Raw genomic sequence first — 23,928 nt, forward strand, 5'->3', positions numbered from 1 at the left:
AATAATAATAATAATGGGAATGAATTTAGTAAGGAGTATGTCACAATTTAACTGTACAGAATAAGGGCAAATAATACCTCACGGAAGGAAAACAAGAATTTACATGTTCAATGAAAGTACAAAATAACCAAAGGCAAGTGCAGCCATATAGAAATATCAACAAGGGCACTCCCAAGGTACCGCCTCGTAGTCCCATATCATAAATAAATTCACAATATTTCATATCCTTATATCACCGCGGGAGCCTTCACATTTAATTTTAAAGAAATCATTTTCCCAAAATAGCATCCCGCGTTTTAGCCACCCTTGTCACACTGCATGACTTCTAGTAGTTCACCCACTAGCCACGCGTATCAAGCCACCCTTATCTCACCGCATGCGTTTCAACACCCAGGCCTTATACCATCTCATGCGTATCAATATCACAATATATCACAATTTGCACTTCAAGTTTCCAACTATTTCAACTTGCCAAAACAAATCAACGACAACATTATTTTCCATAATAAGGAGCTCACGGCTCAATCACAATGAATACAAAATCTCACAAAATATTCGGGAGTGAATAACTCAATAAAATAATATTTCACAAATTTAACACATTGCCTCAATACCAAATTTTTAATGTCAAATACTTTATATTAATAATAATTCAATTAAGAAATTCAACTTTCAAATAATGAGCACAGAATAAAAGAAACAAAGTCTCAACTAACCAAGTAAAGCAATTAGCAGGAAAAATATCAGGCAAATTTAGAATATAAAAAAAATGATCAATGATGATGAATATAACTGGATAAAATAATTTAATTAATGTGTAACATAGATCTGCACAATTTAAAATCAGAGTTATTCATATTTAGCCGTGTACACACGCGTCACCTTGCGTACACGACTTTCAACACATCACAATTATCATATCAATACCAATCCTAAGAAAAGTTTCCCTCACGCAAGGTTAGATAAGTCACTTACCTTGAACCGTAAAATTCTTTACTCCGCTATGCCTTTGCCTCGCGAATTGGCCTCCGAAAGCTTCAAATCTAATCACAATTAATTCGATTTAATCAATACAATTTATTAAAAATTAATTCCATATGAAAATACTAATTTTCCAACAAAATCTGAAATTTAACTCAAAAATTGCCTGTGGGGCCCATGCCTCGGAACCCGACCAAAGTTACAGAATATGAACTCACATTCAACCACAAATCCAACCATACCAAAATTACTAAATTTCAATAATTTTTGACCCTCAAATCTTCAATTTAAACCAAGAGAGTTTTCTAAATCTTCCAACTTAAATCACCAATTAAATGTTAAAAACTACCATAAATTCGGATACTTTAACCAAAATTGAGTTAAGAACACTTAGCCCGATATTTTTCTTATAAATCTCCCGAAAATTACCTCTTCCCGAGCTTCAATTCGTCAAAAATAAAAAATGGGACGAAGTCCCATTTTCAGAACTTAAACTCTCTGTCCAGGCATTTCTTCTATGCGATCGCGGAGCATTAAGCGTGTGGCCCCCGGCTGCCTTATTTTCCTCTACGCGAACATGACACGCCTCACGTGTTAGCGATGCACTAGCGTCCAAAGCTACGCGATCGCAGCCCCATTCTCGCGATCGCGTAGAACAATTTTTTTTTTCTACCCAGCTAAACCTACGCGATCGCGAACCTTCTCACGCGATCGCGTAGAAGGAAACCAGACAATGCATCAGAAAAATTCCAGCAGAGTTCAAAGTCCAAAATTGATCCGCTAATCATCCGAAACTCACCCGAGGCCCCTGGGACCTCAACCAAATACACCAACAAGTCCTAAAACATCATATGAACTTAGTCGAAACCTTAAATCACATCAAACAACGCTAAAATCATGAATCATACCACAATTCAAGCCTAATGAAACTAAGAAATTCCAACTTCTACATTCGATGCCGAAACCTATCAAATCAAGTCCGATTGACCTCAAATTTTGCACACAAGTCATAAACGATATAACATACCTATTCAAATTTTTAGAATCGGATTTCGATCCCGATATCGAAAAGTCAACTCCCCAGTCAAACTTCCAAACTTAATTTTCTATTTTAGTCATTTCAAGCCTAATTTAACTACAAACTTCCAAATAATTTTTTGGACATGCTCCTAAGTCCAAAATCACCATACGGAACTATTGAAATCATCAAAACTCTATTTCGGGATCGTTTATATATAAGTCAATATCCAGTCAATATTTTCAACTTAAGTTTTTCCTCCTTGAGATTAAGTGTCTCAATTCATTATGAAACATCACCGGACCCGAACTGACCACCCCGACAAGTCATATAACAGCTATAAAGTACAAAATGAGTAGTAAGTGGGGGAACGAGGCTAAAATTCTCAAAACGACCGGCTAGGTCGTTACATATATACAACAAGAAAGCATAAAAAACAGAGAACACCAAATGAAGAAAAATTGGGGAGAAAAAGAGAGAATGAGAGTAGAGAGGCGGAGAGAGAAAGAGAGAGAGAGAGAGAGAGAGAGAAAGAGAGAGAGACGAAGAGAGAGACATAGAGAGAGTGTGTGGGCAAGTGTAAAGGGATAAGGAAATAACTGATATTCCTTATTGAATTCCTAATATAAAGGGATATTCATTTAAAACTTATTTGTATATAATTGGTAAATTGTATATGACTATGTAATTAAATTGAAACTTGAGTAGGGAGGGTAATAAGGTTTCAAATAGTGTATAGGAAGGTAAAAATCCCCTATAAAATCGCTCCTCAAACGCCCGGGCATACTCCCCGAATTGCTGGACGTACGCCTCTTGAGACTTTTGCCCCACACCATCGCCTCGGGGCATTTTTGGTGCGCCTCGCCCCCGGACTCGCCGTGAAAATACCTTTTAAAATACTAATTCTAACATATAACGTTATCGATATGGATTATGAGAGTAAATAGGAGATAGGGAGAGATGCCAAATGTGATGAAGGTGAATATAACTTTATGTGGCTCATATATTACTAGAGGCTTGTTTGTACCTATTGGAGTAGTTGTTATAGAGAAAATATATTATCCGCTGTTAATTGTCCTTGATCCCTCCCTCAGAATAAAATGAAGATTTTTTAATAACTAATCATGTTTAGAGGCTAATTTTTTATTTTAAATTTTATTTTTTGTTTTATATAGTATTTGCTTGAGATAAGTTTAACTGGACCAATATTGTTTGTGAGGATTCATATTGTCTACTCCAACTTGTTTGTGATATATGCATAAATGTTATTGATATAATCTCTTGTTGGAAATTTAAAATAAATAGAAAAAAGAGGAATTTTCATAAACCACTATAGTTTAAAGTATAGTAATTGTAGTTTGTCTAATTACCATTCGTAACTACTATTCAACTGTTACTAACTTGTATCACTTGTATTCAAACGTGCAACGAATACATTATGTGTCAACTGTATTCGATCGCGCAACGAATACCACATGTATCAATTTTATTCGTTCGCGCAATTGTACAAGGGTGTATACAAAGGATACAACTTGTATCGACTGTATACGAGGGTGTATACAAATGATACAATATGTTCACGCAACGAATACAACTAAGGCGAAATACATAAATACAAAAAATAAAATATTCTTGTTGAGAGTCAAACTCAAGACCTTCACTAACTAAGTGAGCGCTCTAACCAACTGAGCTACGAGACCTTGTTGCTCTATTGTTTCACTTCAAAACAATTAATCTCTTATTTCATGAATTTTTTATAAAATTCAAATATAGTTATGAATGGTAAATTTGCTGAAAATATAGTTATAAATAATAAATACAGTGTAAATATTTGATGTGTCGCGTAATTTTCTCCTAAAAAAACCAGATATGCATACTGGGCCACAGTAGGCACACAGCCCGAAGTGTGCCACGACATGGGCTTAAAGGCCCAATAATTCCTCAAACAAAAATGGAAAAATAGTGAACGTCACACGTCAGTTTAAGTTTTTTTTCAGTGTCGCTCCTCGAAGTGGTGAGAAGAAGAGAGAGAGAGAGAGTAAAAACCCTAGCTCCGATCGAACGTTCAAGAAATTATCTCCGATGGAACCCGACGAGGATTTAGGGCAAATAGCTGACGAGATCTACGCCAACGGCGATGAGAACTCGCAGCGTCACCGGCCGATTATCAGCGGCGAGCAGCTGGATATTGAGTTGTACGCCGCCTTATACAGCGGCCGAACAAAAATTATGAGGCTTCTCTTCATAGCTGATCGATGTGGAAATGCTTCAATGCAAGTGGAGGCTTTGAGAATGGCCTATGACGAGATTAAGAAAGGGGAGAACACGCAATTGTTCCGTGAGGTTATACAGAAGATTGATGGACGTTTAGGCCCTAATTATGGGACGGACCCTGCTTGGTCCGACGCTGTGGATCGTCGGGCTGAGCTGAGGAAGGAGAAGCTTGAGAACGAACTCAACGCTTATAGGGTATCTTTCTTTGAACAAAGTCTTTATTCTCTATAAACCTGATTAGATCGCATAATTTTTTCAATTTAAATTTAGATATTCGTAAACAACTTGAAAAGTAATATAAGTTGCTGCTCTCATCATATTAGGATAGTGAAAATATACCGGTTACATAGTTTGAATTTCAGGAGGGAGGTCGGAGGGAACTAGAGAAGTGGCGGCTAATGCGTGTTTTGAATTTTATTTGTTTTCTTAATCAAGGTAAATTTATGGGGTAGATCCATTTGGTTTAGCGTTAGTAATGAGCAATTGATAGGATACAGAAGGTGTAAGCTTGTTGAGCTAATTTTTTTCATCATGATACATTGGCTACTCGGGGAGGCTTTCTAAATATCTTAGTAATAGTTCCTTGTAAGCAACCATGTGTAATGCACAGAATTTTGACTCTGATTTGTGTTAATGAAATTTTGACTTATAACAAAAAAATGAGGAAATCATGTCCAATTCATTACCAAGAAATAAAAAAGGAAACCATGATGGTTAGTAATTATTCTTTGAGAAGTATGGAAACTTTAGAAGGCTGTTGGATCCTTATGAAACATTTTAATTCCCAGTAGATACTGGTTTGATACCTGCTTGGCAAATTGACAGAAGAAGAGGAGTAAAAGTTAAAAATAAGGGAGGGGTTAAGGAGATCTATCCTTGGAATAAGAATACATATACATGCATTGTATTTTGTGCATAGACAATAAAAAAGACTTGTTTTTATAAGTTTGTAAACTTGTATCCTCATTGTGTTATGCCCTGCATCTTATTAGAAACTTCATGTCTGACCAGCTTTTGTACCTGATGGCGCTGTTGGGTTCATTTTTATGCTGCTGGGTTTTGTAACCTATACACTCACCATAAATTCCGCTGCTGGGTTTTGTAACCTATACACTCACCATAAATTCCTCGAAGGGAAAATAGAGTGAATAGTCAAAGGTTCTAGCAAAGTTGGTTTCAGATTGATCTATCCTTGGAATATGAATACATATACATGCATTGTATTTTGTGCATAGACAATAAAAAAGACTTGTTTTTGTAAGTTTGTAAACTTGTATCCTCATTGTGTTATGCCCTGCATCTTATTAGAAACTTGTACCCTCATTGTGTTATGCCCTGCATCTTATTAGAAACTTGTACCCTCATTGTGTTATGCCCTGCATCTTATTAGAAACTTCATGTCTGACCAGCTTTTGTACCTGATGGCGCTGTTGGGTTCATTTTGATACTGCTGGGTTTTGTAACCTATACACTCACCATAAATTTCCTCGAAGGGAAAATAAAGTGAATAGTCAAAGGTTCTAGCAAAGTTGGTTTCAGATTGATCAATATGGTTGGAAGTTCTTGAGTGAGATGGATTTGGGATAATCAAAAGTAATTTTTGAAGAATTCTCTTTCTGCTTTTACCTTTTTTATGAAAACACAGATTACGCCTCTTTTTACTGCAAAGTGAGCTTGTCTCAGATTTTATTAGATCAGGCCAATTGCTTTTTTTCTTTTGATATGTCAAATTATATTTTCATCAATAAACACCAAGTCATTAAAAAAAAGGGTACAAGACATGCATGACTGCATGTTACTCTTCTTGATGCATCCATCATCTTCCACCATGTTTGAACCATCAATACAAGATGGTATTTTCTGCTTTCACCAAAAATACTAGTGAAACAAAAGAGATGTCTTAATGCCTTCTACTTCGATCTCACAACTTATGGAACAGTCTCGCATTCTATTCATTTCTCTTACTACTATATCCCCTTTAACTCATAACTGTTTCAAAAGTTGACATATTATTGATCTGGCATACTATTATCATATTGACATATTTCCTGAGATAACTTGACACATAAGAATTCCTTCTTATTGGGCATGCTTTACTTCCATTCGGCCATGCATTACTACTTTTCTCTTCATTTTGGCACACCATTGCACCTTTCCATTAGAATTTCTTTTTTTAACTGTATCATTGCAATTATTTTATTTCACTTTGTTTGACTTTATATATAAAGTCCACTTCCAACCAAGAGGTTGTGAGTTCGAGTGACCCCAAGAGCAAGGTGGGGAGTTCTTGGAGGGAAGGATGCCGAGGGTCTATTGGAAACAGCCTCTCTACCTCATGGTAGGGGTAAGGTCTGCGTACACACTACCCTCCCCAGACCCCACTAGTGGGATTATACTGGGTTGTTGTTGTTGTTGTTGTTGACTTTATATATATCAAATTTTGTTGCTTAAGTGGAACTCATGTAACCTCCCTCCCTCTCTCTTCTTCTGTGTAGACAAATCTGATCAAAGAGAGCATTAGGATGGGATACAATGATTTTGGAGATTTCTACTATGCACATGGACAGCTTGGAGAGGCATTTAAGAATTATGTTCGTACACGTGATTATTGCACGACTGCAAAGCACATAATTCATATGTGTTTGAATGCAATTCTGGTCAGCATCGAAATGGGCCAGTTCACACACGTTGCAAGCTATGTTAGCAAGGCGGAGCAGAGCCAAGATGCTCTGGAAAGTCTTACAGTTGCAAAACTTCGTTGTGCTGCTGGGTTGGCTAACTTGGAGGCAAAGAAGTATAAGCTTGCTGCTCGGAAGGTTTGTGATAGTCTTTTCTCACTTAGGCTTCATAAAAAAGAAGAAGATAGTCTTCTCTCACTTAGGCCTACTCCAAGTTGTAGCTCAGTCTTGAATTGGTAGTAAGTGCCTTTACCGTCATCAATCAAGATAATGTGCATAGAGCTTCCTCAACTAAGTTTTTCATTTGGTAAATGTCAATTGAGGAAATTTTTTTAAAATTGTTAATGTCAATTGAGTAACTTATGCTCAGCTGCCTTCTATTTTTTTATTTTCAGTTGCAGTTAATAGCATATTACCATGTGTTTGTTATTCGGTTCTTGTTACTAGATTGAACTGGCACCACAGAAGGATTTATAGATCCTTTGGTTTCATTTACTTATTTGACATTTCACTGGGTCGTTGCAGTTCCTGGAAGTTGGTCCAGAATTAGGTAACAACTACACTGAAGTTATTGCACCCCAAGATGTTGCTACTTATGGTGGACTTTGTGCACTTGCAAGTTTTGACCGAGCAGAGCTGAAGGCAATAATACAATTTTCTTTTTGTTCTTTAGTGATTTTGTTGTTGAAGCTGCATGATATAATTACGATGCAACTTGCTGATTCAGATGATTTTGTTTGGCAGAGCAAAGTTATTGACAATATTAACTTCAGGAATTTCTTGGAGCTGGTACCTGAGATAAGGGAACTCATTCATGATTTCTACACAAGGTAACTTGGAATGTATTATGATTTAGATTTATTTTGCAGGAAGGTGTCAGTGGGTTAGACATCATTAGTCATGTCTGCCATCTGTCTGATATGTTTGTTAGAAAATGCCTTTCAATGTATTTGTATTGGCTGATGAGTTCCATATGGAATTTTTAATTAGAGCTACCCAATGGTCCTGTTTATCCTTTTTCAAGTTCAATCCCCAGATATTTTATGCATGAAATCAGCAACTTGACCTTTTCCACTATTGTCTGGTCATGTTTCTACTGTGGATGGAAGGATAAATGTTTAAGTGAGCACTGAGACGGTTGTACCTATTCTTTGATCACCTTCAATAAGATTTCTTTGCTTAGGATAAACAAAACTGGAAATGTTTGAACTAAAGAAAGAAAAGTGTATTACCCCCGTTCAACCTTTTTTTTATGACATGTAAATGAAATCCAAATTTTCTCTACATGACAAATTATGAACTAATGGAATGAAACAAGCCCAAATGGTTGGAATGGATGTCGATGATTAATTTGGGTTTGAGGCGTAGTTATTGTTGTATATACCATGGATGTGGCAGCTATACTTGCTTTTCCATTTATTACCCTTGGATTAATGGGAAAAAAATGAAGGATAGCACTCAGGAGAATGGATTATATCCTAGAAGAGATGTGGAGGATTTATCCTGCCTATCTGAACATTTCGTGTGAATAATTTGATAAGATTCTCTTTTCCTTACCTTCGAACTGTTATCTCGTTTCAAACTAAATGATTGTATGAATTTAAAATCGAATGAACTGCCGATGTCTGGAGTTGTTGTGTCCTGAAATTGATTTTTCCAGAGCCTTTCCCCTAATATACTTCATTTTTATCTATGATGCAGTCACTATGCTTCTTGTATGAATTTAAAATCGAATGAACTGCCGATGTCTGGAGTTGTTGTGTCCTGAAATTGATTTTTCCAGAGCCTTTCCCCTAATATACTTCATTTTTATCTATGATGCAGTCACTATGCTTCTTGTCTGGAGTATCTAGGAAATCTTAAAGCAAATCTGTTGCTTGACATCCATTTGCATGACCATGTTGAGACGCTGTATGATCAAATCCGTAACAAAGCTTTAATCCAGTATACCCACCCATTTGTCTCGGTTGATTTGAATATGATGGGCAATGCTTTCAAGACGAGCGTTGCAGGTTTGGAGAAGGAACTTGAAGCTCTGATCACTGACAACCAAATACAGGTGATGGACTAGTAACATGTACTTTTGTGCCCATCTTCTGTGTGGAAAGCCTTGTTATTGTTTAGTCAATTTAGTGTATAGATCATGATTGTTACTATTCTGCAGGCTCGAATTGACTCGCACAACAAAATTTTATATGCACGGCATGCTGATCAGAGAAATGCAACCTTCCAGAAGGTGCTGCAGACAGGCAGGGAATTCGACCGGGATGTCAGATCAATGCTTTTGAGAGCAAACCTTCTCAAGCATGAGCACATCCTTAGAGCCTCAAGGAAACATTGAAAACGAATAAGGAGGACGATAGCAGTTTTGTTTGCCTTAATATGAAGTTAGGTCTGTTGCATGAAGTTGACCGTTTTCGAAAGAGGTTGGATTGAGTCTCGGAGAAAGCCATATCTTTTGGGGATCGAGAAGTTTTTCAGGATAATAGTGGATTGCTGTTCATATTATAGATTTACCAGATGCTGGAAAAGTATATATTTTTGCCTGATCTACTTCCTGCAACCTTTCTTGGTGATTGTGTCATCATCAGTGAATGCTAACCCATTTACTACCTTGTTCTTTTCGTTCCCTTTAATATTTAAGATACAACATTCCATCTAGGATCTGTGCTGGCGTATTCATCAATGACTTATAAATGGTCATTAATCTTGGAGTTTAATCTGTTTGGGTTGGTTGGAGTTAGGGTTTGAGGTTTACCTGCTGAGACTTTGATGAGTGCGTTTTGCTTCAATATTGCCTCCCTTTGTTGGTTTTACATGTCTTTTTCTTTGATGAGAGATCCGTTAGGCTAGCTAGTCCGACTTAAAGCAACTAAGACCAATCACAAATGATAAAAGTAATAACCACCGACAGTTCATCAGCCTGGTAGTGGCGGCTGTGCTGGGAAATTTATCTGGATTCTGGACCCAGCTTTGTTTATTCATCAAATTATGTAGCATCTTTCTGAATTATGACTTGGCATCAAAAGGGTCGCGCCAAGTGAACTTTGGTGATCACTCATTTTATAAAAAAAGTTACTACTTATTTTGTATGGCGTGAAGTTGAACGAATTCATCCTTCAAAAACTTACTCTCAAATTTTCATAGAATCTTACTAATTTTTTATGTTGAGCAATTTCTAACCATGCAATAAAAATACTAAAGTTCATGCTGAGATGTTAGTTTGATTTTAAGTTCTAGCACTCACCACATAAATAGCCAAGTTCAAAGAGTCGTTTTTCCATTTTCCCATCACTTTCTCTTTATTTGTTAAGAAGAAAAATGTGTAATAGCAATGGAAGTGTTAGCAAGTACTAGTAACTAATACAATTCTCAGAAGTAAAAACTAAAGAAGAGTTAACATACAATTACCGACATATTATGGGGGAGGAAAATGTAACATACCAAGAAAAATGCCTTGGCATAGATCTCCATACTAACTCTTTAGTCCTCCTTAAAAATGGCTGAATTTTAAAAGAATAAAAATATCCTCTCTCTCCGCGAGCTCCTTTAAGCCACAACACTCACTTCAAAAAACAGTACAAATCTACTTCAACATATGCTTCAGATCTTCGAATTTCCATCTCGCATGCATAAATTTCTGTGTGTGTCAGTGTGTGCGCGGTTGGATCTTGAGGTTTCTATTATTAACTGCTACTAGTGAAAATGGGTCACTTGAATCTACCATCGTCAAAGCGAAATGTTCGACAGTGGCGTCTTCTTGATTTAGTATCAGCAGCTTTCTTTGCAGCAGTGTTAATTTTCTTCCTTCTTTTGTGTACCCCTTTGGGTGATTCCTTGGCTGCTTCAGGGCGCCAGTCTCTGCTTCGTTCTGCTTCTGGGGATCCACGTCAGCGCAGTCGCCTTGTCTCACAGGTACAATTTCTGATAATACTAATACTTTTAGTTCGTTTGGATTAGATCCGTTTTAATAATTTGTGGGATAATTAATAGGTGGAGTCAGGGAGGCAGACTACAGGTATTGATGCATGTCCAGCAGACTATGTGGATCATATGCCTTGTGAGGATCCAAGATTAAATAGCCAGTTGAGTAGAGAGATGAATTATTATAGGGAAAGGCATTGCCCTTTGCCTAAGGACACCCCTCTTTGTTTGATTCCACCCCCACAAGGTTACCGCGTTTCTGTTCACTGGCCTGACAGTTTGCACAAGGTAAATACTAAAGGTTAAATTTTTACTAGTTATAATTGATCTGAAGCTAATCAATCCCCTGAAGCCAAGAAGCTTGTTTTGAAATGTCTTGAGACTGTTAGTAGAAGAAAGACTTTTTATTTATTTTTTTAGATTTCAACACGTGGCGCTACTGTTGAGTCTAATTTTTGTTGATGGATGGATGGCTGTGAGAATCGAACCTAAGACCTCTTCTTGTTCTGATGCCATGTTGAAATGGGTGAATTGCTTATCTAAAAGTTTAAGCTATTACAGAAGACACTTTTATTTATTTATGTTAGGTGTGCAACATTCTGAGTGAGTTGTGATATTACAAGATTGGTTTGTTTCAGTCGAGGTGAGCTGGATTTAGCTGCATGGAACAGCATTTAAATTGCCTTCTGATTTAGTCTCATCAGTACCTTATCACCGAGAATAAGATGCATGAAGCGAGGCTTAGATGGTTCGGGCATATGAAAAGGAGAAGCCCAGATGCCCCAATGAGGAGGTGTGAACGGCTGGCTCTGGCAGGTAGGAGAAGAGGTAGAGGGCGGCCTAAAAAGTATTGGGGAGAGGTGATCAAGCAGGACATGGCACGACTTCAGCTTAGCGAGGACATGGCCCTTGATAGGAGTATATGGAGGTCGAAGATTAAGGTAGAAGGGTAATAGGCCGTAGTGTGTTTTTCTTATCTGTCCCAGGTTTATTAGGGCTGGCTGACTAGTTCATTGTCTTCGATTCTTAGAGTGCTAGTACTACGTTTTTTTAGTGCTATCTTCCGCTTCGTTTTTCTAGTACTCTGTCGTGTTACTACTTCTTGCTATTGCTTTTGATATTGCTCTTGTTTTCTTCCTTTTGCGTTTTTCCCGGCTCATACATTGCTGGTATCTTTTTCTTGGCCTTGTTATTATTTACTTGTTCCTATTCTTCCTCTCGAGCCGAGGGTCTTTCGGAAACAGTCTCTCTACCTCTCCAAGGTAGGGGTTAGGTCCTGCGTACACATTAGCCTCCCCAGACCCCACTTGTGGGATTCCACTGGGTTGTTGTTGTTGTTTGTACCTTATGTATGATCTTGATCGAATACTCATAGTGCTGCTTGTTGTAGTTTCATTAGATGGATGGCTTTTCCCTAATCTTGGGCCTCTTTTGGTGGCAATGAACTTAGTAATCCAGCCTCTCAATTTGTTAAAAGAATTTAGTTCTTCTTTTCTTGTAGATTCGGCTTAAATTGTTGCATTACATCTGTAATTGTGGGCCTCTTTGGTGGCAGTTCTTGATAACTTGCACCCTATTCATTGAAGATTGCATTTTTCACTTCTTTTGTCTTTTAGAGTGCTTAATTATTGCAATCATGGTCACAATAATCCTTTCCTTTCTTCCCAGATATGGCATGAGAATATGCCCTACAATAAAATAGCTGACAGGAAAGGGCACCAAGGATGGATGAAAAAGGAAGGGCCGTATTTTATCTTCCCTGGTGGTGGAACTATGTTTCCTGATGGGGCAGAGCAGTATATCGAGAAGCTTAAACAGTACATTCCAATTGCTGGTGGAGTTTTGAGGACTGCCCTTGATATGGGATGTGGGGTAGGATGTTCTTGCTCGGTTTCTTAATAATCTGTAGTAATGTTCTTGGGTATCTGAGACTATAACATTCGTTCCTGCTGCAGGTTGCCAGTTTTGGTGGCTACCTACTTGCTGAAGACATGTTGACGCTCTCTTTTGCTCCAAGAGATTCACATAAATCACAAATACAGTTTGCCTTGGAACGAGGAATACCTGCATTTGTTGCCATGCTTGGGACACGCAGGCTTCCTTTTCCTGCCTTCTCGTTTGATTTGGTTCATTGCTCACGGTGTTTGATTCCTTTTACTGCATATAGTGAGTTTTCTGAGTTCGATGGTCATTGTCAGTATGCTTTATATACCTGCTGTCTGAAACCCTGACAGAAGAATTGTCGCCATGCAGATGCAACATACTTCATCGAAGTTGACAGGTTACTCCGTCCCGGCGGCTACCTTGTCATTTCTGGTCCTCCTGTTCAGTGGCCCAAGCAAGATAAGGAGTGGGGGGATCTCCAAACAGTGGCCAGATCGTTGTGCTATGAGCTGATTGTTGTAGATGGAAACACTGTCATCTGGAAAAAGCCTCTTGGAGATTCATGTCTTCCTAATCAAAATGAATTTGGGCTTGAACTGTGTGATAACACGGATGATCCAAGTGCTGCATGGTGATTCATTCGTGCATTTCTTTATTCTTTTTTGTTTCTCCTTCCATGTTCTTCAGTTACATCTTTGCTATAATCTCCAACAAGCTTTTGCTGCTTTTACCTTGTCAAACATACTGTTGGTGGAAGCATTTTAAATAACTAGCTCTACTTTTGTATCTCAAATTAATGTGCAGGTACTTCAAGTTGAAAAAATGTGTGAGTAGGACTTTATCTGTCAAAGGAGAATATGCCATTGGGAAAATTCCAAAATGGCCAGCGAGGCTGGCAAAAGCTCCAGCTAGGGCAATTGTTACTAAAAATGGAATGGATGTGTTTGAAGCCGACTCAAGAAGATGGGCACGCAGAGTTGCATTCTATAAGAGTTCACTGAACTTGAAACTAGGAACTTCATCAGTTCGCAATGTCATGGACATGAATGCATTTTTCGGAGGATTTGCTGCAGCGTTATCATCAGATCCAATCTGGGTGATGAATGTTGTTCCAGCACATAAGCCTTTAACACTTGATGTGATTTTTGACAGAGGCCTTATTGGAGTTTATCATGACTGGTAGGTCAAGAATTTCTGTTTGATGGTCATCCTTAAAAGTGTATACAAATAGTTAGCTGGACTCTGGATCATTATCTCTTTTTTTTCTTTTCTTTTTTTCTTAAACCCACCTGCTAGACAGTGAGTTTTGTCAAATCTTTTTCTCTTTCTTTAATCTCTATGTCTGGAAGTTTCTTTCCTCACAACAAGAGTTATCAACTAATGGTTTGCAAATCCGAGAACTTAGAGAGTCATGGGAAAATGGACAGATGGATTATTCACTTCAACTAATAAACTCCATTTACCCCTCGTGTTACAGGTGTGAGCCTTTCTCAACGTACCCTCGGACATATGATTTGATTCATGTGGGAGCCATAGAATCTCTTATAAAGGATCCTCTTTCTGGAAAGACCAGGTACGTTTAACCTTTCTCAATTCTTCGATGCTCTCTATCTCTGGTTGTCCATAATTAGATATTTCCAACATGATGTTCCCTGAGTTAGCAATTCTGGACTTGTATATGAGAGTTCTCACCTATTTTTAGAAAAGGCAGCTTTTTTAATTAACAAAATGAAGTACGTTGGACTATAATAGTTGATAGAAACCATTCTTATGTGATATTTGAGTTATGGGTAATTTTAAGAGATACAAAAACTATGTTAGTCCAAGCAGTTAGTTTCGTCAAGTTTTTCACCATACAATGTGTCCATGTCAATTATTCATGATATTTCGTTGCAAATGGCACATATTTGTATATATTTTCGGCTATATGTGATTAATCTCATCTAGTAAATTTTAATATATTGGATATCCATGGTGACAATATTTAAGATCTAAAGGTAAGACCATCATATGTGTGGATACCACTGTACTTATTTATTTATTTGATTGTGTCTGGGCTAGCTTGCGTGCACCTCGACTAATCCACCGAATATCAGCTACCTCCCACAGCACAACACATGTACTGAGTAACTTTGTCCACCATTGCTTATATAGATAAAACAAATCATGTTTTCCCTCTAGCGAAATTTAAACCCTGGTGCTGGAACAATACCATTATACTTGTACTGTTAAATATAGGCTTAATACACATTTTACCACAAACTTGCATGTAAATCCCTATTACGCACCCTTTATCAACAAATTCCCTCTTACACGCCCTCTCTTCATGGGCATCCTTTTTGACGCCACTACTTGTAAAAAGTGGAACGATTACCTCCCTAAAACGACATGTGCCATGCCCTTGGGAAACAAAAAAGTCAAGCGCGTGAACAGTAAAAAATTGTATTTGAGTCCTTACTTAAATGCCACATGTTCAACACTTACAATCTTTCCGATTTTTTTCTATCCAATTAAGGTAAATATGAAAAGGAACAAAACAGAAAATTTCCCCCAATTCCGGGAACACCAAAACCTTGCTCAAAGTTTGGTGGTCACCTACACTGCAACCTCCTTCTGGCTCCAAGGAGAACTCCTTCTTTGCCTATGCTTCCACCTATGCTGATGCTTCCACCACCTATGCTGGTCCCCGACTTGGTTCCAAAAGAATTTTTTAATTATGAAAGATCAGTAAACCTTGAAGACTTGAATATCAATATTTTGATTATAGTTCCTGCTACAACTTCCGGCTGGAGATTTTGAAACAAATACAGCATTAAATTATGGACGGAGAGGTGTCAACGGTAATAGCTTAGAAACCCAAGAAAATTTAGGAGTCTTTGAAATGCTAGCAGACAGAAAACATGTGAAGAAAGAAAGCTTAAATTATCGAGGAGTAGGCGTAGGTCAATTGTAAAAAGTGCAGAACGTAGAAACCCAAGAAAGCATAAGACTTCAGAATCATTGACATGCTAGAGGACAATAAAAATGGGGCTTCAGACACGTTGAATAGAATACCTGTGTATCTTTAGGACATTATGGAAAGAGAAATAATAGATAATTTGAGAATTAGAAGTGTAGCTCTGCATGGAATATGTCTGTGGATTTCCTTGCCTCCCTACATGTTTAAAGAAGGTAAGAGCAGCATCTTCTTGGTGCATCTGAGCATATACTTGTAAAATAAGAGTAGCTTCAGATCCAACACAAATACATCTAAAAGATGATATACTCTAATTGAAGCACTGAAACATGGATAGCACTAATTATTATGGCTTGCCAATAACCCAATATAGTACAGTAATTGATATATAATCTTAAACATCCAAAAGATAAAAGACTATTTTAACTGCCTAACTACTACTTTTAATATTAAGTACTCCTCTTCTCCACTTTACACTTCCCATAAAATAATCGATACACTATAGCCATTACAAACTCAACGTTAAGGAAACAAAATAAAAGGAGCGAGCAAATGATTGTTTTTTTACTTACATCATATAACCAAAAAAAAAGGACATTAGAACACCCAATGAAAGGTCAAAATTTAGATTATCAGGGAGATAAACACCAGGAACTTAGAAGGATTCAGTTAGCCTAGCTATTTTCTCAAGGCAGCTTAGATGCACATGCATCGATTTATCTGGAACTTTTAGATTTTCAAATAAAAGGGAACTTTATGTAGATGACATAGCACCCAGCATGATAGAACTGAAATTTGCAAGACTTTCATGTTTTCCTTACCTCAAATCATGATCATATGACTTGAAGGCCTCACACACACCACCACAAAATAGTAATCTGCTTTTACTTTCATTCCAAAGAAAAATGATCTTAGCTGGTGAACCAACATAATACAACAGCTATTTGCAGTTTTTAATGAACTATAATAGTTTTTTTTTAAAAATGTGGGGCCCGGGTTAGCTTTGACACACCTTGACTAATCTACTGGATACTAGCTATCTCCCACCAGTATAGGTATCTGGTATTTTTGTCCATCAACGCTTAGAGAGATTGGAAGAAATCACCTAATTTTTTTTGCCTCTACTAGGATTTGGACCCTAGTCTCCCATGGTCCATTCTAAGCTTCATTGACCGCTAGGTCATACTCGTAGGTGCTAATGAAGCTTTATAGCTATTTGCATGTAGACATTGAATTTCTGGTGTTACTGGATCAACATTTGACATAAAGTTTAGCAACCATTTGCCATCTTGGTAATAACAGTGAGTAATTATGCTTTTACCGTTTACACTTAATGAGATTTTGAAAATGACCTTAATCTAAGTTCAACTTGTGGATTATAGCTCATTATCGACCATGTCTGGCATCAACCAATGGATGTTGTAGTCTCCCTGGTAAAACTAACAGCCAAAAACTTGTGATATCTTTGATCAAATTTCAACTCAAGAGCAGAGCACTTTTCCTATTGGAATATACACTCCATTTACTTTCTTAAAGATAAATCCTTCTTTGATGGTGCCTTTGGACTTCCAAACAACCTTAATAGTAGTTAGCTTTTCGTCCTCAAATAACTAATCAAGGTTGAACATAATGCTATCTATTGATCAGGGTTGACATTTTATTTACTTGATCTTGTATTGGGGCACTTTTGTTTTTGCCCAATCATTAATGAAATTTATTTGCTTGATTAAAAAAAAAGATAAGTATTTTAAGCTGCTCCTAGCATCTAAGATATAATTGATCTGCATAGAGATGATACAGCATGGAAATGATGCAGTAAACTTATTACCTTTTCAGTTTGTAGCATAGAAGTTTCTTAAAAAAGGTTGAATAGAAATGCCTTCTTATTCCTAAGGGTCATTTAGACAAGAGTGAGTTGCTCTAGTGGCAAGCACCCTCCACTTCCAACCAAGAGGTTGTGAGCTCTAGTCACCCCAAGAGCAAGGTGGAGAGTTCTATCAGAAACGTCTCTACCCCAGGGTAGGGGTAAGGTCTGCGTACACACTACCCTCCCCAGAACCCACTAGTGGGATTATATTGGGTTGTTATTGTTGAAGTTAATAAGAGATGCGCTGTGCAATCTAAAGATTGTAATTGACCATGCATTTCTCTACAAGTTACGTTGAGTGTTAGAGTTGTTTATAAGGAATATTCTGCCCCCGTCCTCTCATTCCTGAAATAGATAACAGAACTGGAATAATACCAAAGAAAGAGATGCAATGTTGTGATATATTTAACATTGATAGGCGTGTCTGATACAACATATGGTTAAAATAAGCCGGAGACAGAAGTCTAGATGCTTATGGATTGAGCAGGGTGACAAAAACACAAAAGTTTTCCATAAGCAAGCAAATGTTCACAAGAGGTTCAATTCTATAGACAAGATAATGATTGAAGGTGAACTTGTGGAAGATAATAAGATCATAAAGCAGCACATCCAGGAGTTGTATGAAAATCTATTTACTAAGAAAGAAACTTGGAGACCTAGTTGGGAAGAAGATTTGAAGAAGCTGTCAGAGGAAGATAGGGAGTGGTTGGAGAGGCCTTTTACTTTAGAAGAAGTTGAATCAGTCATCAATTCTGCTGATGGAGACAAAGCCCCAGGTCCAGATGGTTTCAATCTGTATTTTTTTCAAAAATGCTGGAGAACCATAAAAGAGGATGTTTGGAATAATGTGACTGACTTCCATCAAAAAGGTACTTTCATTAGAAGTTTGAACTCTACTTGTATAGCCTTGATACCAAAGAAGAAAGGAGCAGTAGAAATGAAGGATTACAGGCCTATTAGTTTATTAGGCAGTGTTTTTAAGATTTTTGCTAAATTGTTGGCTGAAAGGTTGAAGATGGCATTGACAAATTGATATCTCACAATTAGAATGCCTTTATAAAAGGTAGACAAATAGTAGATGCTGCCCTGATTGCAAATGAGAGCGTGGAACACTTTATGAAAATGAAGACGAGAGGTGTAGCCTGTAAACTTGACCTTGAGAAGGCATATGATCATGTTAACTGGTCATGCCTGATCAACGTCATGAAACTGATGAACTTTGGAGGCAAATGGCGAATGTTATGGAGATGCTGAGTAACATACTGAAGAAGGCTGAACTGCCGGGTTGGATCAAATGGCTTAATGTTGGAAGAAGGAATGGTGCAAATGTGATGCTATCTCACATACTATATGCTGATGATACTTTGTTATTTTGTGAGGCAGAAAAGGAACATTTTCTATATCTCAGGGGAATCTTATTGGCTTTTGAAGCAGTCTCTGGGCTGAAAGTCAATCTGGGAAAGAGCAATATTTATAGCTTCAATGCTGATGACAACATAAAAGAACTAGCAAATATTCTGGGTTGCCAGACGGATAAATTCCCTACAGTTTATCTAGGATTCCCCCTCGAGGTGAGAAGAAATGACCAAAGTATTTGGCAAGGTGTTTTGGATAGATGTGCTTAAAAAATGACTCCATGGAAGTAGCAATATCTATCATTTGGAGGCAGACTAACTCTGATAAACAGTGTCTTGGATGGGATACCCTCCTACTTAAGGGCAGCCCGGTGTACTAAGCTTCCGCTATGCGCGGGGTTCGGGGAAGGGCCGGACCACAAGGGTCAATGGCTTTGTTTTCTATGCCTGCTGCAATTGAAAAGAAATTGAACTCCATGAGGAATAAGTTTCTATGGGATGGAAATACAACAATAACAATAACAACCTAGTATAATCCACTAGTGGGGTCTGGGGAGGGTAGTGTGTACGCAGACCTTATCCCTACCCTGGGGTAGAGAGCCTGTTTCCAATAGACCCTCGGCTCCCTTCCTCCAAGAACTCCCCACCTTGCTCTTGGGGTGACTCGAACTCACAACCTCTTGGTTGGAAGTGGAGGGTGCTTACCATTAGAGCAAGTCAATTGGCATACAGTTCTTAGAGATAAAAGAGCAGGAGGCCTAGGTGTCAAGAACTTGAGACTTCATAATAAGAGTATGTTGTTCAAATGGTTGTGGAGATTTCATAGTGACGAAGAAGCACCTTGGGTTAAAATAGTTTGATCTATTTATGGTAGTCGTCAAGGATGGAATCCCCCCTTCAGTAGCGTGTATACTAGAGTGGGAATTTGGAAAGAGGTTTGCAAATTATGGGAGGAGTTCAAGCGGTTTACTAGCTTGGAGGTGGGGAATGGAAGAAAGATAAAATTTTGGAGTGACTTATGGAATGGTGAGGAATGTTTGAGAGATAAATTTCCTGTTTTATTTAACTGCTGTAACAATAAGGATGGAGTGGTGGCTGATTTCTTCTTAGATTCTGGTTGGCAGATGTATTTCAGAAGGAATTTAAATGATTGGGAGATAGAAAATTTCTGTCAGATGCTTTCTCAGTTGAGTTCTACCCACATTGATCATAGTAAGAAGGATTCATTATTGTGGAATGCTAGTAAAGACAGAAAGTTCTCAGTCAAAAGCTGTTATAATTTGTTAAGAAAAAATGCAAGTCACTGGGAACCTAATTGGCCTTGGAAAGTGATTTGGAGGAACAAAGCTCCTGTAAAGGTTGCATGTTTTGGTTGGATTGCAGCTTGGGAAGCTTGCCTTACTCAAAATAATCTTCAGAAGAGAGGCTTTGTTCTGTGTAGCAAATGTTATTTATGTGAAGAAGAACTGGAGACTATTAATCACCTTTTCTTGCATTGTAGATATGCTAAACAGTGTTGTAGCTTTTTTTCAATTTATGTGGGATTTTTTGGACCATACCTCAGAATGTCAGGAACCTTTTGAATGGTTGGCAGCATCAGAAGACACATAAAGCACTTAAACAGATTTGGAGAACCATACCTCTGGATATTCTGGACTATTTGGCTAGAGAGGAATAGAGCTTGCTTTGATGGGCAGAAAGATCATATTTCTAGAATAAAAAATAAGTGTCTGCACAATCCATTTCTTTGGTGTAATAGTAGTTTGGTAGATAATATTGATCATTACATGGATTTTATGGAGTTACTTAGAAAATGTTGTAATTAACTGCATGGATATTCCCAGCAGTTTTGTACTCTTTTCTGGTACCATCTTGGTATTCAGTTAATAAACCTTAACCTTTTCGAAAAAAAAATATTGGACCAATCCTTCCTGAATCCTGATGTATAATGACTGAACCATTTGTACATTCTTTCAGGTGTAGCCTTGTGGATTTGATGGTAGAAATTGATAGAATGCTTCGGCCTGAAGGAACTGTTATAGTTCGGGACTCTCCTGAAGTGATAGACAAAGTAGAACGAATTGCTCCTGCTGTAAGATGGACGGCAAGTATTCATGAGAAAGAACCTGAATCACATGGGAGGGAGAAAATCCTGGTAGCCACCAAGAATTTTTGGAAACTACCTTCTGCATCCCACTGATTGATCCTTTTGTTTTTGTACTTTTAGGTATATCTCCTTTTTTCCCTTATTGTCTCATTACTATGGCCAATTGGCATGTTTCAAGTTATGCAAGTAGTCTACTTTTTGCTCCATCTCTTCTTTCGATCTAGCTTATGTAGAATTAATTGGAAGCGTACAAAGATGGGAGAAGCCTCTCTTCTTTTCTCTTCCCTCTTTCTTCCTTTCTTGCTATCCACTTCTTATTATTACCTTCCTGAGCCGAGGGTCTATTGGAAACAAGCCTCTCTACCTTTAAGGTAGGGTAAGGTTTGCGTACAGATTACCCTCCCCAGACCCCACCTGGTGGGAACATACTGGGTTTGTTGTTGTTGTACAAAGATGGGAGAAAACTGTAAAAAAATTTATAGCATACTGTTACGAGCACTTATATTAGATTCAGTTAAATGATGAAATGATTTTGAATTATTATTATTTTTTGTTGTGGGATTTGCTTGCCTGTGCATTGATTCGCTTAGCTCAAGCCCCAAAGCATGAATCAGTTTGAACATAATAGTTAAACTTCAAGGAGGATATTTTCCGAGGCATATGGAGCTTGTTTAATATTTTCGAATAAGACCAGCTATTTTTGTATACCAGACATGCGGACGTGGTGTTCATGTTATGTACTCGCTGCTGTATCATACTTCCAGAAATTTTTGGGCCATGAAATTGGCTTCTCATTTTTCGCTTGACTATGTTCAATCCTTTCATTTCCTGTTTTCGTTTTGTTTTTTCCTTTTACATCACATTCAGCGTTTTCCCTTGCATGTGTACTTACATACATTTCCAGATTATTTTCATTCTGACATTTGAGCCGAGGGTCTTTCGGAAACAACCTCTTTACTCCTTCGGGGTAGGGGTAAGGTCTGCGTACACACTACCCTCCCCATACCCCATTAGTGGGATTTTACTGGGTTGTTGTTGTTGTTGTTTCATTCTGACATTCCTCCGTAAACCTAACGTTTTAAGGTAGTCATTTTGGAAGAGTTCTCAGTATGTTTGTCCCTATTCTGCTATATTAGTTCATGGTGTTAAACCTCGAACATCAGTGTGTTCTATCACTGGGTTTTTCCTTCCCTCATAAGTAAGGTATTTTATTAATTAACACCAAAATAGGTGCACAAGAGCAAAACTTAGTTCCTTTACAAGTACAGGTAGCTGAAAAATCTAATAAAATATCCGCATCATATATTTAGCAATTTAACCAAAATGCAGGAAGCAATTCCTTCACAGTACATAAGATTACGCATGGAGGTGGCAGGTAACCTGTGTGTAATTAGTTGAGGTGTGCGCAAGCTGGCCGGATATCATGGTTATCATTTAAAAAAAAGGGGGGTGGGGGGGGGGGGTGGGGGATATCTTGAGCTTACTTTTCATCGGACATAAAACATCTGCTGTACATACTGAGGAGTGAGGGCCCTTTTCTGCAAATTCACCTGAATTAGACATGCTTCTTGGACCGCTATTCCAACAAAATACAGCCACCTACTATGGGCTTTGCTCTTCACATGAATGAATAGTTTTTATTAGGCTCTTGCCTGAATAAAAATTTATTTGTCAATCTGCACTGTCATTATTTGCAGTTCTTGTCAGCCAACTTAGGAGCCAATATGTCATGTTTGCTGCTTTTACTGTAACCAGCTGAAAGAAACCTGAAAATTCAAATAGACAGAAAATATGTCGACTAATGTTGAGTTGTTCTAATGAAGTGCATGCAGAATTTGGTGCACAAAAGTGACTTTCTTCATATTGCGCTTTGCACGTAGCTCGACTAATTCTCTCGGTAACTACTATATTGGTTAATTTAGAGGCACCTCGACTACTTCTCATCCAAAGATTAGGCAAAGGCACCTTTTTTATGCTAAGAAAATTAATGGGCAGTCAAAAAGAAAGGTGATAATAGCTGCTATACATGTGATTTAACCAAATTTTTGGCTGGCACCAAGCAAAAAGGGCTTGAATTGGAGCCTTTCAAGAGTGGTCCCCAAAAGTTTTGGTATCACGGGGGAGACTCATGCATTTTGTTTGCTCCTAAAGCTCCAGCAGAATTTCCCATTGGCCCCCAATTTAAATTGGCTTCATTTATGGTGGCATTTTATTGCTTTGCTATTAACTCCCTCCGTCCACTTTTACTTGACATATATACTAAAAATAGATTTTTATTTTTATTTGTCACTTTACACATATCAAGATAAGACAAATTTTTTTTTCATGTTATACCCACATTATTTATTACTCATTTCAAATTATTTTCTCAAATCCAATAAAATATGCATCAATTAATATGGGTATCATGGTAAATTATGCACTTCATTCATTATTTCTTAAGGGGCGTGAAAAGTCAAAACGTGCCAAGTAAAATTGAACGGAGAGAGTATTACTTTTTCTTTTTAGGGAAAATTTGCTATATAGTGATGTCCAAAGCACCCTAAAAATGAAATAAGTAATTAGAATCTAATTTTAAACATTTTATACATACAATATTGATAGAAACTAAGGGTCCACCAAACTATATAGAGAACCAGGTTCTCTATTAGTTCCCACAAAACACGCACACACAACAGTTAGTAAATAACACAATAGAGTTTTACGTGGAAAACTCCCAACTCACGGGATTAAAAATCACGACCTACACTCGTAGTATTTCAACTTCACTACTGAGCAAATTTTAGATTACAAACTATTGTAACCTAGGAATTAACCTCTTAATCCCTCACTAACTTGTAATAACTCTATTACAAGCTCATTTGTAATAACTCTATTACAAAGC

General features: G+C 37.6%; 2 protein-coding genes across 2 annotated transcripts; both read left to right on the forward strand.

Moving 5' to 3' along the window:
- Positions 1 to 3,957: 3,957 nt before the first annotated feature.
- On the forward strand, positions 3,958 to 9,612 carry LOC104112381 (COP9 signalosome complex subunit 1). The gene is made up of 6 exons (XM_009622270.4): positions 3,958 to 4,468; positions 6,769 to 7,089; positions 7,477 to 7,593; positions 7,696 to 7,781; positions 8,776 to 9,010; positions 9,116 to 9,612. Exons 1-6 carry the CDS (start codon positions 4,082 to 4,084, stop codon positions 9,290 to 9,292), a joined length of 1,323 nt encoding a protein of 440 aa, XP_009620565.2. The 5' UTR covers positions 3,958 to 4,081; the 3' UTR covers positions 9,293 to 9,612.
- A 781-nt stretch (positions 9,613 to 10,393) lies between these two features.
- On the forward strand, positions 10,394 to 21,250 carry LOC104112384 (probable pectin methyltransferase QUA3). Its single transcript, XM_009622271.4, has 8 exons — positions 10,394 to 10,866; positions 10,945 to 11,163; positions 12,544 to 12,747; positions 12,831 to 13,041; positions 13,129 to 13,390; positions 13,564 to 13,938; positions 14,237 to 14,332; positions 20,915 to 21,250. The coding sequence occupies exons 1-8, from the start codon at positions 10,657 to 10,659 to the stop codon at positions 21,135 to 21,137; spliced, it is 1,800 nt and encodes a 599-aa protein (XP_009620566.1). The 5' UTR covers positions 10,394 to 10,656; the 3' UTR covers positions 21,138 to 21,250.
- The last annotated feature ends 2,678 nt before the right edge of the window (positions 21,251 to 23,928 follow it).

This window comes from Nicotiana tomentosiformis, chromosome 1 (assembly GCF_000390325.3).
Source record: "Nicotiana tomentosiformis chromosome 1, ASM39032v3, whole genome shotgun sequence".
Taxonomy (NCBI): Eukaryota; Viridiplantae; Streptophyta; class Magnoliopsida; order Solanales; family Solanaceae; genus Nicotiana; species Nicotiana tomentosiformis.